The sequence below is a fragment of the Tachypleus tridentatus genome, chromosome 12, assembly GCF_004210375.1.
Source record: "Tachypleus tridentatus isolate NWPU-2018 chromosome 12, ASM421037v1, whole genome shotgun sequence".
NCBI lineage: Eukaryota > Metazoa > Arthropoda > Merostomata > Xiphosura > Limulidae > Tachypleus > Tachypleus tridentatus.
In genome coordinates this window covers 112,742,996-112,761,880 of record NC_134836.1, presented here as the reverse complement: position 1 = coordinate 112,761,880, position 18,885 = coordinate 112,742,996, and the positions used below count along the sequence as shown (strand labels likewise).

The following is an 18,885-nucleotide window of genomic DNA, read 5'->3' as shown; positions in this document are numbered from 1 at the left end:
CGTTGTAAATCCGTAAACATACTGTACCGCTGGTGCATAAGAAATAGGTGGATTCCTTCTTTTTAAAACTAGAATTTTGTTTTTCGTTCTGCAATCAGAGATGTATTTTGTAAATTATTTTATACGATTTAATACTTGACTAAGAAAGTTTTCTTGTTTGTATATTCAATTCTCATTCAACGACAGCGAAATATTGTGTTTTACATAACTTCTATATCTAGACATCAATACCAAATTCTCAGATAACTTTACCTTTCATTCTGGCCCGCTATGGCCACGTGGTTAAAACATTCGGCTCATAATCTGAGGGTCGTGGGTTCAAATCGCCGTCACACCAAACATGCTCACCCTTTCAACCGTGGGGGCGTTATAAAGTGACGGTCAATCCCACTAATCGTTGGTAAAAGAGCAGCCCCAGAGTTGTCGGTGGGTGGTGATGATTAGCTCCTTCTCTCTAGTCTTGCACTGCTAAATTAGGGACGGCTAGCGCAGATAGCTCTAGAGTAGCTTTGAGCGAATTTCAAAACAAACCAAAGTAAACTACCTGTACAATATAGCACAGAAGTGTCAGCGTTTTGTGAAAAGTGAACGAAGCCCTAACCAGTGTTCATTGTGAATTTAAATGTTAAAATCGATAGATAAGTTTATGAAAAACAAAAAATTATATTTGTTTGTTTTTCTTATAGCAAAGCCACATCGGGCTATCTGCTCAACCCACTGAGGGGAATCGAACCCCTGATTTTAGCGTTGTAAATCCGGAGAATACCGCTGTACTAGCGGGGGGCAAAAAAAATATGTACATTTAGATTTCAATTTACGTAAAGAAACTTATTAATCGTGAGAAAATTGATAATCCTGTTACTTCTGAGCCTAAAACCTGTATCCGTGTAAGAGTGATGAAGCGAACCGTTTCTTCACTACCAACGAATTCTAACATTGAGCCTGGTAATTACGTTCTCTGTTCTAGGCAACGGAATTTCTCTGCCTTTTCTGCTTGGAATTATCGCAGAATAAAAAGACATTTCATTCAGAATTCGCTGGGAAACACAAATCGGTTTGAAGAACTAAGATTCGCACAGCTTATACTATTGTTTTGTGTAAATCCAATGGTGAAAGTGAAATACTTATTTTATTGTCACAGACGTAGAAACAACTGTTTGTTTTTTGTTCAAGACTCGAGGACAAACTAGGCATGGCGTGGCCAAGTTGTTAGAGCATTCGACTCATAATCTGAGGGTCGCGGGTTCGAATCCCCGTCACACCAAGCATGCTCGCCGTGGAAGCATTATAATGTTACGGTCAATCCCGCTATTCGTTGGTAGAAAGAGTAGTCCAAGAGTTGGCGGTGGGTGGTGATGACTAGCTGCCTTCCCTCTAGTCTTACACTGCTGAATTAAGGACGGCTAGCACAGATAGCCCTCAAGTAGCTTTGCACAAAATTCAAAAACAAACAGACGATGACAAACTATAATGTTTACCTGTAGAGGTCTATGTTGTGATACGAAGGATATTTTTATCTTTCTTAATGATACAGCAATGCTGCTATGAGCAGTAGTTCAAGTTTAGAGTGGGTTGTGTAAATATCTTAGCAAACTGTACACTTGGTTTTCTTATCGTGTTTGTTGAAGGTAACACAAATAAAATAACCATACGATTCTAAAGTTTCCGAAACGTAGTGAGCTCGTCTGGAATCTAAAAGTATTTGCTTACATGTATAACAAGTGGGTTTCAGTCAAAACAAAACGAAAAGAGAACTAATCGTTATCCCAGAAGAAGACAGTCACATTGTCAGGCGTAGGTAGCGAAGTAACAAATATGGCGAAGTTATGAAAAAAACAATAGCTTATTTCTATGAGTTTTATAACCTTAACAAGCAAAGGACAGATTTGATACTTATGATGAAAAACAATTAACATGATTGTATTACCCTAACTAGTTAAGGAATAAATCTGGTAAGCTTATGGATGGAAGAAAAGTTTATTTTTTCATGATTTTATAATCCTAAATATTGAATTGATACTTATGAGGAGAGATTAATAAATTACATCATGAATTTATAAGCCTAACTTGTAAAATGACAGATTTGATAAGCCTGTGGGTAAAGGCAAAGCTCATATGTGTGAGACACTTGTGAAGTCAATTTGTAAAATAAATAAAAAAGTATTTCTTGAAATTGTTTCTGCATGTTATATATATATATATATATGTATATATTTATTTATTTATTTTCAGAAACATACATCTGTCCACCTACACACTTTAAATGCGACAACCATCTTTGTGTTCCAAACGATGCTGTGTGTGATTTTGTTAACGATTGTGGGGATCTCTCTGACGAACACAACTGTTGTAAGCAGTTATCTCATATTTTATCCTTTATTTCTATTCATTAGAATTAAAAATATTTAGTAATGTTACTCTAGTATAAAATTATTTGTGACGAACGATCTCCTTTCATGAAGCGAAGATAAAAAAGTGACTGACAACCGAAATGTGTGTACAATAAATTGTTTTAATTGAAAACAAAAAACAGTAAGAAAAAAGAAATCGAAATTCTCAAAACTATTTAATTGTCTTTACAAAAACGAACTACATAGGATAGGATTCTAATAGAAGATTGTCCTAGAATAACTGCTGTATATTGTAGAAATTAATATGGTACTATTAGCTTTAAAAACTCACGTTCCTGAAAACAACAGAACTGCTGTATTACGTCGAACTCTTATCAAAATGCTCCGGAAAAAGTTAAGATGGGCGACAAAATCTTTCTGACGAAATTAAAACTATCAATTTAGTTTGATGTTTCAAACTGTTTGCATGAATGACTTTTAATCACGTTAGTCAAACTAAATATTCCAGTAGACGTTCAAGCCTGGGTTTCTCCGAGATCTCTGTTGATAAAGAAACTTGCGTTTATTTTAATTAGTTTAGTAGTTTCTCAACAGGTGTCTAGTAAATATTTTGACGTAAGATTATTCTAATAATTAGAGCTTCTTCCACGAAACTTCATGCTCTAAAATCACCTTATAATTTAAATCGTTTCGTTACTTATTAACATTTTATTAAGTGATTAGAAGGTTAATCAGATTACTCTGGAGGTTTGTGTCTGACTATATCGTTGGTGAGCAACCGTTAGGCTTACTGAAGTCTCAGTTGAATGTAAAAAATAGTATCGTTGGTGAACAAGCATTAAGCTTACTGAAGTCTCAGTTGAATGTAAAAAAATAGTATCGTTGGTGAACAAGCATTAGGCTTACTGAAGTCTCAGTTGAATGTATAAAATAGTATCGTTGGTGAACAAGCATTAGGCTTACTGAAGTCTCAGTTGAATGTAAAAAATAGTATCGTTGGTGAACAAGCATTAGGCTTACTGAAGTCTCAGTTGAATGTAAAAAATAGTGGAAATAATTTCAATATTTTCATTTAACTTTAACCAAAACTATTTTAAAAATACCAATAAAACTCAGAACACCCTGAAGTAAGTTGTGAAGTTGATACAAATTACTATTGTATAAAACACACTAATAGCACACAGGACAAAACTAGGCCTGGCATGATCAAGTGTTTAGGGCGCTCGACTCTCAATCCCCGTCACATCAAACTTGCTCGTTCTTTCAGCCGGGGAAGGCGTTATATGTATGGATCAATTTTACTATTCGTTGGTAAAAGAGTAGCCCAAGAATTGGCGGTGGATGTTGATGACTAACTGCCTTTCCCTCTAGTCTTAGACTGCTAAATTAGGGATGACTAGCGCAGATAGCCCTCGTGTAGTTTTGCGCGAAATTCCAAAACAAACAATTTCCCCTGGTGGGACAGCTGTTAGTTTCCGTACTTATAAGTATAAAATCCGAAATAAACTAGAAGCATATAACTAAAGGACATATGTAAAAAAAAAACTGAACAGAATCTCACCTCCCTTTTTTTTTCTGAAACTTTGAATAATAAAACTTTAAAGCCAAATACGCTTATCAGTAAAAGTTTCTAATCTTTCTCTTTCGTCAGCTTATAGAAACTGCTGGTATGGAGAGTATCGTTGCAAAAACAGTGAATGTGTTCGAGAGTTTTCAGTGTGTGATGGTCATCGTGATTGCTTAGATGGAAGTGATGAGGAATTATGTAATCCAGTTGGTAAGTAGTCACTATTATAAATATATTAATATAGTGAAGTCTACTATCTTAATTGCATACGAACATAATTATTTTTTTACGGATTAAATTGTGTAATTCACCCTAATCTATTGAGTGTTTTGGCCCGGCATGACCAGGTGGTTAGGGTGCTTGACTCGTAATCTGAGGATTGATGGGTTCGAATCCCTGTCACGCCAAACATTCTCACTCTTTCAGCCGTGGTGGAGTTATAAGGATACGGCCAATCCCACTATTCGTTGGTAAAAGAGTAGCCCAAAAGTTGGCGGTGGGTGGTGATGACTATCTGCCTTCCCTCAAGACTTACGCTACATAAATTATGGACGGCCTGTGCAGATGGTCCTCGTGAAGTTGTGTGCAAAATTCAAAACAAATAAACAAACTGAGTCATTTTACGGACTTACAACACTAAAACTCTGGATTCGATTCTCCGCGGTAGACAGAGCGCTGTTCACCCTGTGATGTTTTGCCGAAAACAAAAACAAGCAAACAATAGGCCCAGTGCACACTTAACAATACATGTTTCTGTATTGAATCGTAATATTCATTCAGTACATAACAACCAGGGAAGCCGTGGATGCGTTATAAGTGTGATTGTCACTGTTTGGTTTCAATAAAAATTAACTCAACAGTTAGTGGTATATATATATATATATATGTTATTAGATGAAGTGCTGTCGGTATAACCAGTAACTAGTGTATAAAGCCAGCCAAACCGTCCCAGCTAAATCCATGTTATTTGCTTATACAAAAGCCCCCGCTAGTACAGCGGTATGTCTCCGGATTTACAACGCTAAAATCAGGGGTTCGATTCCCCTCGGTGGGCTAAGCAGATAGCCCTTTGTGGCTTTGCTATACGAAAAACACACACACACACTTATACAAACTTTGATAAATGTTATAAAAATCAATCACCCAGAAATCCTGCATCAGGACCTCCCACATCCAATGAATGTAGATAGCTACATGCTGCTAAGCAGTGTTGCCATACTGCAGCCCATCAGAGCCATGAGGGTACATTGTCTACCTACATGGTTCCCCTGGTTTGGAATATTAGGGCGCAACAATCGGAAACCATCATGTCGAGCTGTAAATCCGTCCATCCGCTGCTGATTTCAGATGTTTGTGTTAGTCAATCAGCCAGTCACAATTGGTGTTCCTCCCAGTTCAGAAGGTCGATGGTTATTCATTGTTCTCTGTTCCAACCTTTCTAATTCAAGATTCTCAATGACATTTACTATGTAGTGTACTTAGGTACTCAGACTTATTCTGCACCTTATAGGTGTAGGTGCCGATGGTTAGATAGGTGCCAGGAGGCAGCTGTTGGGATCTGTATTGGGTGTAACAACAACCTAAAGAATGCATATGATGAATGTGTCATCCCAGCCGTGAAGAGAAAGATGAGGTAAAAACATAGTGGAAGTTTGTTCTAGATGGTTTGTATTTGGTTACAATTAAAAAAAACACACACATCAATTTATCGTCTTGTTGTGATGTCCTATACTTCCTGATTTGGTGGAATTATCTTTTTTTTTATATTGTTTTCAAATGTACATGTCAGATCACCATTCGTGACCTGTAGTGGTTTGACAACAACAACGTTCACAAATACTACTTCGACCAGTCCAATGCTCCAACTTGAACGTAATTGGACCTCTTTACGTTTTCCAAAGTCAAGTGAGGGACAGAACCCTAAATCGCAAAACATTTGAAGTTGCTTTTCAAGAGAAGTGGTAAAATATTCCGTTCCAACGATTGGTACCATTATCACCTCCTTATTACAGCTTTTCAATTATTTAATCCAACAAATATAAAACCACGGACGTATATATTATGTACAAACAGTTTTCCGTGATATCTATGTTTGTGTGAAAGTGTTGACATATCAGTGTACAATTTTTTATCTTGAAGAAATTTAGTTTATATTAGTGTCCTAAATATGCCCCCACAATTTTTTTTGTGAGTCCTATCCAAAAGGGGCCCTAAAAGCCTGAAAAGTTTAGAATTTCCTATGAAAGGAAATAGAAAGTAAATTATTTTTGTTTTTATGGTAGTTTAGGGGCACTTTTGTAGTTACGTCACTGTTTATAATCGTAAATTAAATGACATATTTATGCGCATGATAAAAATATATGGTTTTTGTATTCCAGCAAGTTCACTTGTGCTTCCACTTTTAATTAAAGCCAATATCTGTTTGTGTCCAACTCCATACTTTAATGTCAGTGTCGATTTGGTATGTTTATTGTTTGAGATAATAATAATAAAAATTAAATAAACAAACCTCTAGAAATTTATTTATAAATAAACTGCGGGTGCTTGAATATGTAGTTAAATATGAATATGTGTTGTGCTGTTGTAATTGAGCACTAAGCTATACAAAATAGTATCTGTGTTCTGCCTATCACGGATATCATAACCCTATTTCTAGCACTGGAGGACGACATATAAACGATTTTAGTCACTTGAGTTATAATTTCTTTTCTGTTTTGCAAAAAAAAAAAAAAACATTATTAACGAGAATCCGATAAAAAGTTGTTTGTTGTCTTTAACGATTTCGCTTTGTGTATAGCAGCTCTGTTTTCTTATTTTTCAACACTACAGGTTTGCCACACACACACTTCCGCTAAGCCTAATTCCACTCAGGACGCACTTAGTCTCATCAACTCTGTTTTCTTATTTATTCAACACTGCAGGTTTATCACACACACCCACTTCCTCTAAGCCTAATTCCACTCAGGACGCACTCATAAATATCCAAGCTACTTATTCGACATGTCAGTCTTATTTGTTCCCCGCTGATACAGCTGTAAGTCCACGGATTTACAACGCTAAAATCAGGGGTTCGATTCTCCTCGGTGGACTCAGTAGATAGCCCAATGTGGCTTTGCTATAAGAAAAAACACACACACACAGTGTTATTTGTCGTTTAATTCGGCACGTGAAGCTGTTATTTCAGTTCCACGGAGAGGTTTTTTAATCCATTTATTACAATTTATAGTTCTTCGCCTCTTTTAGAAACGCGTCTTCCGCTCTTCCAAATAGAAAGCTGCAGCAAGACTAAACCAATGTTTTCCTAATTCGTAAATACCGAACACTGAGTTCATCTGCTGTTGATATCCATGAAAGAACTCAGCTTATCTTTAGTTAATCTCATTAGTAACTATCTTTCCGCAGAATAGCATATCTTCTTTCATAAGCTCTTATTGTCGAAAGCCTAGTGCTTATAAATTTATTAAATAACAGAATAAAAGTCAAGGGCATTTCTTATTTCGGATGTCATCAGAGCTTAGTCTGAGTTACTAAATCTGTTTATATTTTGGTTCTTAAACCTAATGACCGGAACATTACAATTCTAAATCTGCCTCGATTGTTTGCTTGTGTGTTTTAGAGCAAAGCCACGTTTGGGCTAACTCTTGTGTTCACCATAGGAATTCTAACCCCAGATTCTAGTGTTGTACATTCGTAGACTTATCGTTGTCCCACCGAGAGGCGGAGTTACCTTGCTGTTTGATATCTAATTGGTTATCATTTGCATCACTTTTTCTATCAGCCCTGTTTCAACTAACAACTTCAATAACGTTTAACCCTTTTGACGCGTTCATCCTTTCGTTCATATCATATTCAAAATCATCGTCGCATTGTTCAAGCTTAGAACCAGAATCATCGTCAGCTTGAACAAATTCAATTACATCTTCAAGTGCGAAAACACTGGCTCGATTTGATGCCATTTTTATACGTTTTCTCATAATTTTTTTCTGCCTCAAGACTAACGGTTGTTTTGGATAGCAACATACGCCATATTGGATACGAAACCGCGGCTGAGATCATCTGTGCAAATAAAGCTTTGTCTGTTGATTGTTTGCATTCGTTTCACATTTTTAGCGGACAATTCAAACCACACTATGTGGTTTTCGTAGGCAATGGGCTCGCCTAAAGATTTGAAGTATTATCTTAAAAATCCCACAATCCCTCCTTCAACAGGGATTAAATCTTTTTCTTCTTTCATGAAAGTAAGAGTTAGGTGACGTAAATATCTTATATCATTCCTCATTATTGGTGCCAAAACTGTTATGAAAACTTTTTTGTATTAGTGTGTTAGATCTTGTAAAATACGATATCTTCCGTTTGGAAAGAGATCATGTAGTAGAGATTGTAGTTAAGCCTAAGTATTGTATTGTGGAGATACAGTTAAGCCTATGTATTGACTGTGTCGTGGAGAGTATGGTTATGCCTAAATATTGTGTCGTAGAGAGTATAGTTACGACTAAATATTGTGTCGTAGAGAGTATAGTTTACCCGAAGTATTGGATCATGGAGAGTATATTTAAGCCTAAGTATTGTATCATCATGTTTTGTTAACAGCGAACATAATTTGATAATATTTTTATTTTATCAAAACAACAGAACATTTCAAGGACTGTGCTGATGGAACGCGAGCGCATATTTCGGTTTGGTGTGACGGATGGCTGGATTGTGCGAAGAACCAAGCCGATGAACTGAATTGTAAGTGGTTCCTTTAAATATACATGTATATACCAAAACTGCAGTTGGTTAGTTTTAATGTAACTTAACCATAACTACTTTATACTTGCAAAGATATAGATGTAACAGTATTTGCCTAGAAAATAAATCTTAATGAAAGTATTGACCTAGTAGTGTTGTCCTTACTGTAAATCTGTAATCACGAAAAACCACTCTGCAATTTGAAAACTGGGTGCGTGATAAGAGTGTCGTTGTTGTTCTATGTTACAATATGCATATAAACTATACAAGATGTTAATGTTTTAGCACCTGCCACATGAACCAGTTCAGTGTCTTATAATGTTGAAGATGGTCAACAAAGGTGTCATTTCAAAAAACTGGTGGTTTAGGGTTATTTCTTAAATCTTAATGAATGAAACTGGGCACAACATCTAGAAAAAAAGATAAAAAGTAGTGTTAATGAAACCGTCACATGATGAGACCATACTGGGCATTATACTGTCCTTATATTTTGCATTTTTCATGCAACGGAAATCAGGCCCGGCATGGCCAAACGTGTTAAGGCGTGCGACTCGTAATCTGAGGGTCGCGGGTTCGCATCCACGTCGCGCCAAACATGCTCGCCCTTTCAGCCGTGGGGGCGTTATAAAGTTACGGTCAATCCCACTATTCGTTGGCAAAAGAGTATCTCAAGAGTTAGCGGTGGGTGGTGATGACTAGCTGCCTTCCCTCTAGTCTTACACTGCTAAATTAGGGACGGCTAGCACAGATAGCCCTCGAGTAGCTTTGTGCGAAATTCAAAAACAAACGCAAGAGAAATCATCTCTAAGTATGCATCAACTTCAGCATTGTATCTTTCGGCTTTTACGTGCTGTTAGTGCCACAAAATATCGAAACTAATGATTTATCATATATGTTCCTAATCCCTTTCGTTGAAGATACCGATAGTATAGTTCACATTTTCTTTTGTGTTTCGCTATCAGTGCAGTACTGAATTGACGATTCTCCGGTTATGTTTTATGTCAATTCTATTGAGATGTCTCTGAATAAGTTCTGCCCACATCTGACCTGAGTTTGGCTGAATTTTTACACTTGAACCATTGCATTCACAACCACATGTAGAACATTTCAAGCACGTTTTACTGCGTTGTTCTACTTTACATTTACAGATTAACTCACGGTCTCAGGTCGGTTCAGCGATTTATACCCCACAAATAGTGCCAAACGTCTTCTTCCTATGTAAAGCCCAAGGAATCTCTTTTTTTTTTATTTGTGAATCCACATCAAGGTTCGTGTGGCAGGAGTTAAAACTGATAAGCCACACAAACATACAGTTGTTGCTGTTGTTGTTTTCACTTAAATAATACATTATATAATGATTCACACTTTATAATTTGTCAATAAAATAGTTGTTCTGGGAAACTGATGTATGTGTTAAAAAACAATGGAGAATTAAAATTCACGAGTGACCATCAGTCAGGAAAGTTCTCTATAATTAATTAATTTCTATTTTGTTTATTTTATTAACTTTATTTCAGATAAAAAACAAGACGATTTGTTTGTTTGTTTGTTTTTGAATTTCACACAAAGCTACTCGAGGGCTATCTGTGCTAGCCGTCCCTAATTAAGCAGTGTAAGACTAGAGGGAAGGCAGCTAGTCATCACCACACACCGCCAACATTTGGGCTACTCTTTTACCAAAGGATAGAGGAATTGATCGTTACGTTATAACGCCCCTACAGCTAAAAGGGCAAACATGTTTGGTGTGACGGGAATTCGAACCACGCTACTTTCAAAAAACGATTCGAATACCTTAACCACCTGGCCGTGCCGAGTCGATATTTAATACTTTTTATATTCTAATTAAATAATTTTTTTAAGGACCTGTATTATTTTGACTCTGTAATTAAACGTTAACTATCGTTTGTTTCCCACCATCAGTAGCCCAGGTTTCAGCTTCAGGACCAATTCTATTTTCTTCTAGTAACTCAACGGAAATTTCCAATGTTTACATCACTAAAATTCCAAGTTCAATCCCTTCTACGAAAACGGCGAAAATAAATCATTATGCATTGTTTCACCACAAATCTACGTAATCACCATATAATTAAAGGTCATGGTTCAACCACTGGTCACGATCTACTTGACTACCGCGAATCATAATAACACCTTTGAAGCGTATTTTCAGTTGCAAAAGGTAACTTCGTGATGTTGTCAGGTCCAAAGCACACCACCTTTCTATGTCGACTTTCCACACTTCCTCTAGTATGTGACGACGACGGATTTGTAGCTCCTTTTTCAACAGTATAATCTATAGGCGTTGGATTTAGCGACTTAACTGATACCCTTTTGTACAAAATGGCATGAATACTTATTTCATTCTCTAGTTGCATGGTGTACTGAAGAACACTGGGGAGCCTCATCTTGCTGAGTCTGTGGCATGTTAATCTCGCTTTGAGGCGGATATTATGTGCTGTTGCCTGGGGCATGTAAGAAGCGTTTACCACTAACGTGTTCATGGATTTGTACTTTTTACAAGACATGAGTTCCCTGCTGATACAGCGGTAAGTCTACGGATTTACAACGCTAAAATCAGGGGTTCGATTCCCCTCGGTGGCCTCAACAGATAGCTTGATGCGGCTTTGCTATAAGAAAACACACACACACACAAGACATGAAATTTCGCTTAACACATTTAGAGTACGACTTGTTGCAGGTTTCTTTCTATTCGGTTCCGGTGTTCTTAGGTGGTTTGTGTTTCTTTGTCTTCCAATCCCATTACGTATAAGTAATATCTGTACCGAGAAAATTATACATTTCCTAAACTGAACACATCTTTATGAAATAGGTGTATAAATCTTTTACGTCCGAAAGTGCTTTTCCAAATCATTACTAAAAACGATCAGTCTTTGGTGCAATTACATCATCCACATATGCCAAACAATGTTAAATGTTGTTCAGGTTTATTCCGTTCCACCAAGACTTGGCATAAGTCATGATCGTTAGATAACTTTTATTTGTATTTTTGCGTTAGTTTCAGATCAATGCAGTTAAACTTTCTTTGCTTGTCGTTTTATCCATTTGACATGCTTCAACATGGACATTTCATTCCAACATCACGAACTTACACACAGTGTAGGTGTCGGGCACTAAATCCAGAAAACCATTTTTGTCGTTGACCTTTCAAGAGATTAAATGTCTAGGATATTGTTCTAAAATGTGTCTTATATAATCTTAAAAGTTTTAAGTAAAATCGAATTTCTTACCTTAAAAAGAGATAATAGTAGAAGAACTGTTTTTATTTGGTTTGTTTTGAATTTCGCACAAAGCTGCTCGAGGGCTATCTGTGCTAGCCGTCCCTAATTTAGCAGTGGAAGACTAGAGGAAAGGCAGCTAGTCATCACCACCCACCGCCAACTATTGGGCTACTCTTTTACCAACGAATAGTGGAATTGACCGTTTCATTATAACGCCCCCACGACTGAAATGGCTAGCATGTTTCGAACCCACCACCCTCGGGTTATGAGTCGGGTGCCTTAACCACCTGGTCATACCGGGCCTAGTAGAAGGAAAACATTTCACTTGAAAATTTCCATGTTATCTGTTATTATTATATTTGCAGTAGATACGTTTGCCAGTCTGCTTTTCACACACAGATGTATTCGTCTGTAAACTATACCTCGATAACCAAAATATGTATTTTATATAATCTGATAGAAAGAGCGCTCGCTTTACATCAAAATATGTGCTCTTATACGGTGTTAAAATAAATAGATATCTTGTCATGAGAAGAAAAAATATCATATCGCTGTTTACCCTGTTGACTTCTTTTATTTGAAAAATCATTTTGCCCTTGTTTGAAAATGAAATATTACACTAAAAGTACAACTATAACACTTAGGATGTTTTATACAGGTAGAACTTGTTTGCCAAATGAGTTCCAGTGCCAAAATACCCGATGTATTCGTAGAGCCAATGTTTGTGATACCGTTTGCGATTGTGGCGACGCATGTGACGACGAGAAGAACTGTGAAAGCTTTTACGCAGTGTTAAATGGTAAGCTGTCGTTACTAATGTTTAATGGAATTTGTTACAAAACCAGTTGCGAGTGAAATAAATTACACAACGTATAGTATCAGAAATTTTCATGAATCCACGGGTTACCGAAAGAGGGCGGTGCAGTGCATGTGTAAAGTTTTCTTAGTAAAAATAAATTTACTTGCGCATGATGTTAAAAACACACACACACACACGTAAAAATTGACTAATAATTATAAAAATAAATAACAGCATAAATAAACTCCATATAAGTAAACAGTAATGATAAACAAAAACACATTTATTAATACTTGGACACTTTTGTAAGAACCACTGGAAGCCTTTTTTCCACCTAACACTCTAATATTAGATGTAAAAAATTTCGGACAGGTGTACACCGAGAGGTCCTGAACGGACTGCTACGTGTCTTACTATCTCAAAGGGCGTGACTTGATCGATCTGACCGACGTAGCGGGCTCTGGGATAGAGGGTCCAAATTTGTTGATGAAAGTGCTCCCCACTTTTAGCTCTGAGCGCGTTGTAAAAGTGACAGTTAATTAAATTATTCACTTCGAAGAATCCCAGAAAGAACTTTTTGAGGCGGATGTAGCTATCAGGCTTCGAACCTCTCATTTGCTTTAGGAAATTAGTGCTGGCTATACTTCTAACCTACAGGTTTTCAACATAACTGCTTAACTCATGCGTGTGCGAGGCACCTTTCTAATGAAAATAATTTCAGAAAAGAAATTCTGAATATTCACTGCTTCTCAATGCGAATCCTAGTATGTCCAATCAAGTTTAAATTTTCAAATAATGTATATTAATTATTAAATATATATATAGATTTTTCTCTTCAGTGAGGTGTCTGCTGCGTCCATGGTGAGGAATAGAACTCTTGAATTTAGGGTTAAGTTTCAAAGCGCGTTGAAGTTCTACAATATGAACTTTGGAGATAACTGATGAGAACTGAAATATTTTATAACTTCAACGTTACAACGACGCAAACCAGGGGTTCGATTCCCCTCGGTACACTCAGCAGATAGCTCGATGTGACTTTGCTATAAGAAAATAAGAAAAAACACACACACACACAACGTCGCCCACAATAACAACATCATACTAATGTACAGAATGTACGATCAATGAAATATCCTGTCGCAAAATAAGACGGTGACGTAATAAAACGCTGTTACTTTTAATTTCGCTAATTATTTATCAACTTACTGTCTTAATTACTTTGCTATGCTAAATGTGTTATCGCTAAGACGCATTTAGTCTTAACCACTACCTTATTTATATGGTATATATTACCATAATAGCCTTGAATTAAAAATACTGAAATAAGACAAAACTATGTGAAATAGTTGTGGAATAATTCACCAATTTTAGTTAAAAAATTATATTCGTAATTATTTATTTTGCAGGTGTCGCCCTGTGTACATCACCAGAAACAATACTTTGCGCTCACACCAACCGTTGTATTAGAGCTGAAAATATTTGTGATGGGTCCAACGACTGTCAGTTTGGAACAATCGGAGCAGATGAATACGGTTGTGGTGAGTTTTTCTTTTCTGTGTCTGGTCATAAACATTGTTTATTATGTTGATACGTCTCTAATAAGTAACGTTTGGTTATGTTTGTATCTTTATTTTGGATGTTTGTTTCGATTTAAGTAGTAGAACCATAATCAGAAATATTATCCACCAGGTGTGTCTGCATTACGTTTTTGTTCCCCCGGGATCTAGTAAGTACGTCTGTGATGAGTAAGGTTTGGTTCATGTTTGTATCTTTATTGTGAATGATTGTTTTGATTCTTAATGTTCACCAGCTGAGTTTGTACCCTAAAGCTGTTTCTCGAGATCCTATTAGTACGAGTATGGAAAATGAGGTTTATTAGGTTAGCATATATATTAATCAGTGATGACGAGAAACCCACTTGTTGAGAAATTTATATGCAAAAACGGCTCGTTTGGGTTGAGAAAATATTTTACATAGAAGGTCGAAACGTTGTTCGCTCTTCTATGTAAAATATTTTCTCAACCCAAACGAGCCGTTTTTGCATATAAATAGCATATATATTGTTCTAATTATTTTCGTTGGCTTAGGTAATTGAAAGAAAATAAAATTGTTTTTCCTTCCACTTTTTGTAGACGTACACTTTGGAATACCATTTTGTTTCGGTTCCGGTCTCCCTGCTTTAGTTCCGTACAATTTGGTTTGTTTTGAATTTCACGCAAAGCTACGCGAGAGCTATCTGCGCTAGCCTTCCCTAATTTAGCAGTGTAAAACAAGAGGGACGGCAGCCAGTCGTCACTACCCACCGCCAACTCTTGACCAAGGAATAGTGGGATTGACTCTCATATTATAATGCCCCCCACAGCTGAAAGGACGAGCATGTTTGGCGTGACGGGAATTCGAATCCTCGGCCCTCACATTACGAGTCGAGTGCCTTAACCACCTATTCAGTTCCGAACAAATCAGTAAGATTTAATAAATACTGAATAAACTGGCAGACGATTGTTACGTTTTGAATAAATGTGAAAGAAATTGCCAATGGTTTTGATATTGTGAATATGGGTTTCTTTAAACCTACGTGCAGTAAACAAACTGAAATTTTAGGGTTAGCTCAGGTTAGTCGAACACTTAGCTCGTGCGCAGGTGTATTGATTGTTTTATTACCATTTATATTATCCTGCTGAGAAGATTGTCGAGTTGATATAATTCAGGTTTATTAATTCGGTGCCTATGGTTTGAAACTGAATGTAGGCTTGGCATGGCCAGGTGATTAAGACACTCGACTCGTATTCTGAAGGTCGCGGGTTCGAATCCTCGTCCCACGAAACATGTTCATCTTTTCAGCGGTGGGGGTTTTTATAATGTCGTGGTCAATCTCGCTATTTGTTAGTAAAAAGAGTAGCCCAAATATTGACGGCGAATGACGATCACTAGCTGCCTTCCCTCTAGTCCAGGGATACGCAACTTCATGACCACATGTGGCCAGTGGATAGCACAGTTGTGGCCAGCTCGAGTTTAGGAATCAACTTTTTTCCATTATTTATTTTTTATCGCAAATTCGGTACTCAGCAACTACACTGCCTCGTGTCGTTGCTAATGTCACCCGCTTCTTCACTGCCACAAACTCCGCCCATTTTGTAACGTCAGTCTGGTTTAGACGTCTGTTGTCGAGTGTGCGTTGTTTTGCATGCGCTTGCAAACATATTTTTACTGTGTAACTTTCAAGTGTTTAAATATATTTTGTTTTTAATCCCATAATGTGGATAATTAGAAAACTAAAGAATCCAGATGATGCTGAACACTCAGAAAATAGAGACAAGTTAATTGTTCTGGCATTACTGACGATAAGAGAATGTCACGTGACTGGGAAAACGTGAAACGAGGATTTAATGAAAGCTGAAAGTTGAAGTGATTGAAGCAAATAATAAGCTAATTAGTCTTTTGTGTAACAAAGTTTTTAGGAATAATAAAGTATACAACCTTAAGCAGCACTTTAACAATTTTCACAACGAATTTGATGTAAAATTTCCAGTTGATAGCAAAACTCATATGAATGAAATTAGCCGTCCGAAAACACAACGTTATGAACAAAATGGGGGCCTAAAATGATTTTTATCATCGATAGAACTAGTTACGTTAGCTAGCTATAAAGTAGCTTGGATTCTAGCTGAAAAAAAGAAATCGTTTTCTGATGCTGAAATGTCATTGAAACTCTGTTGGAGAATTATGATTCAAAAATAAAAGATGATATTCTTCAAAAGGTAAATAATTTGCAATTAAGTCGAAGAACAATTGCTCGCAGAATGCTAGAGTTAGCGAAAGACATGGAAAATCAGTTGATTGAACAACTAAAAGCCTGTTTGCATGTTTTTTTAGTACTAGATAAGTCAACAGATGTTTGTTAGTTTGTTTGTTTGTTTTTGAATTTCGCACAAAGCTACTCCAGAGCTATCTGTGCTAGCCGTCCTTAATTTAGCAGTGTAAGACTAGAGGGAAGGCAGCTAGTCATCACCACCCACCGCCAACTCTTGGGCTACTCTTTTACCAACGAATAGTGGGATTGACCGTAACTTTATAACGACCCCACGGCTGGAAGGGCGAGCATGTTTGGCGCGACGGGGATGCGAATCCGCGACCCTTAGATTACGAGTCGCTCGCCTTAACACGCTTGACCATGCCAGGCCCGCATATGTTAGTAACACTGCACAGTTGATATTTTTGTTCGATATATAACTTCAGATCTTCAAGTGAGGGAAGAAATACTTGGCCTTTGTGGATTACGAGATTGAATGTGTGGAAAAAACATCTGTGAAAAATTTCTTGAAATGTCAAAAAAAAATTCAATCTGGATTTAAAAAACTGGTTTCTGTCACAACAGACGGTGGTCCCGTCAGGACTGGGGCAAAATTAGGATTTGTTTCTCTTTTGAAGTAGCATTTAATTGAAAATAATGTGAAACCCACGCTGCCATCTTTCCATTGCATTTTGCATCAGGAAAATTTATGTGCTCAGATGTCTAAAAATGATTAATTGAAACATTTGATGGATATTGTTGTAAAAATTGTGAATTATATTAGAAGTGGAAGCTCTCTCATCCATCAACAGTTTGTTGAGTCTCTGAAGAAAAGCAGTAACTGTACTTTTGATGATATTACTGATTTTGCAAATGTAAGATAGTTAAGTAGAAGAAAAGTCTTGGAATGATTCACTTCCTTATTTTCTTAAATAAAAGAGTATTTTGTTGAAAAATGTAAGATTGAAAATTTTTCTGAAATTGAAACTTTGTCATGCCAATGTGGTTTGTACTTTCTGTGCCACATGATGGCTCACTTGAATGATTTGAATACGAAGCTTTAGGGAAGAGGTAAAATAATAAGCGAGCAATCACAGTCTATTCATGAATTTCAATTAAAGCTAAACATCCTTGCGGAACAATTACAAAAGAATAATTTGATACATTTTGCAAAGTTGAATAGTTTTCTAGAAAACAATAAGGACTATGGTTTCTCTGATGCTAAAGATGATCTCTATGTAAACTGGATCAAAAATCTAACTCAAAAATTTGAATGACGTTTCTCCGGATTTAAAAAATTTGAAATTGGTATTTGAATTTTCGAATGATCCATTTCAATTTAACTTAGGAAGTTTCAGTAAGAAAATTACATCTTTTTTTGTCTTTGGATAAGTGTGGAATTGAAGACGAGATGTTTACCCTGCAAAGCGTATAACACATAAAAGGTAAACAAAAATGTTCTATCAGAGAGATGTGGCTCTCTATTCTGATAAATGAGAGTCTTCCAAATTTAAAGATAGCAATTTCAATATTATTTTCCATGTTTGGATCTACGTCGGCGTGTGAGTCAACATTTTCTACACTAGATTTTCTCAAGTCTAGATACAGATCTTAGATTACTGATATAAATTTAGATGCAGAACTAAGATGCTCATTGAGCATAGATATTAAGTCAAATCTCACGAAACTTGTTGATGAAACCCCATCAATTTTCACATTGAAGGTTAGTTGAAATACAGTTATTTTGATTAAACTAACATCTTTCTTTCTTTTTTTTTTTGAATAGTGTGGTCAACGTTGTTTTCATTAGCCACAGTTGTGGCCACTATGAAAAATAAGTTGTCCATCCCTGACTTAGTCTTACACACTGCAAAATTAGGGACGGCTAGCGCAGATAGTCTTCGTGTAGCTTTGTGCGAAATTCAAAAACAAACAAACAAATTGAACAAAACGCTGTATTTTATATAACGAACAGGTTTACCATGTATCTCCCTATACACAAACCGTACAATTAATGTGATCCGGAGTATGAATCCTCACACTTATTCTTCATAAGTACCTCTCTCGAAGTCATGAGAAGGCAACACCGACTTTAAGTTGTTTACGAATACTTGGAAATTTGTGTCGTCAAGTTTATGTTCGCATCATATCAGATTCACGAGTAAACTAAGTAACCAAATTAGTAACTTAGAACGAATATTAGTGTGGGATCAGGAGTCTTACCACAGTGCTGAAAGTTACACTTAGGGTACATAAACTGCAGTATACCATTTACTAGTTGAAATATAATACACTAAAATGGACCGAATTTGTATCAATACAGAGAGAAGCTTTTATGATTTTCTATAGAAGCAGTTTGGAATGTTCCTTTAGTAGGCTTTCAAGTACTAATATTATGTATAAAACGCATT

The 18,885-nt window shown here is 36.5% G+C and overlaps 1 protein-coding gene across 2 annotated transcripts in view; it reads left to right on the top strand.

Moving 5' to 3' along the window:
* Window positions 1–18,885, top strand: part of LOC143234367 (G-protein coupled receptor GRL101-like) — a 190,721-nt gene that overhangs the window by 76,686 nt on the left and 95,150 nt on the right. For both annotated transcript variants that reach the window (XM_076471674.1, XM_076471675.1), the window contains 5 exons: window positions 2,233–2,349; window positions 4,003–4,128; window positions 8,551–8,649; window positions 12,544–12,684; window positions 14,091–14,222. In XM_076471674.1, the coding sequence (XP_076327789.1) occupies window positions 2,233–2,349; window positions 4,003–4,128; window positions 8,551–8,649; window positions 12,544–12,684; window positions 14,091–14,222 (615 nt within the window). The remainder of the gene's footprint in view (window positions 1–2,232; window positions 2,350–4,002; window positions 4,129–8,550; window positions 8,650–12,543; window positions 12,685–14,090; window positions 14,223–18,885) is intronic.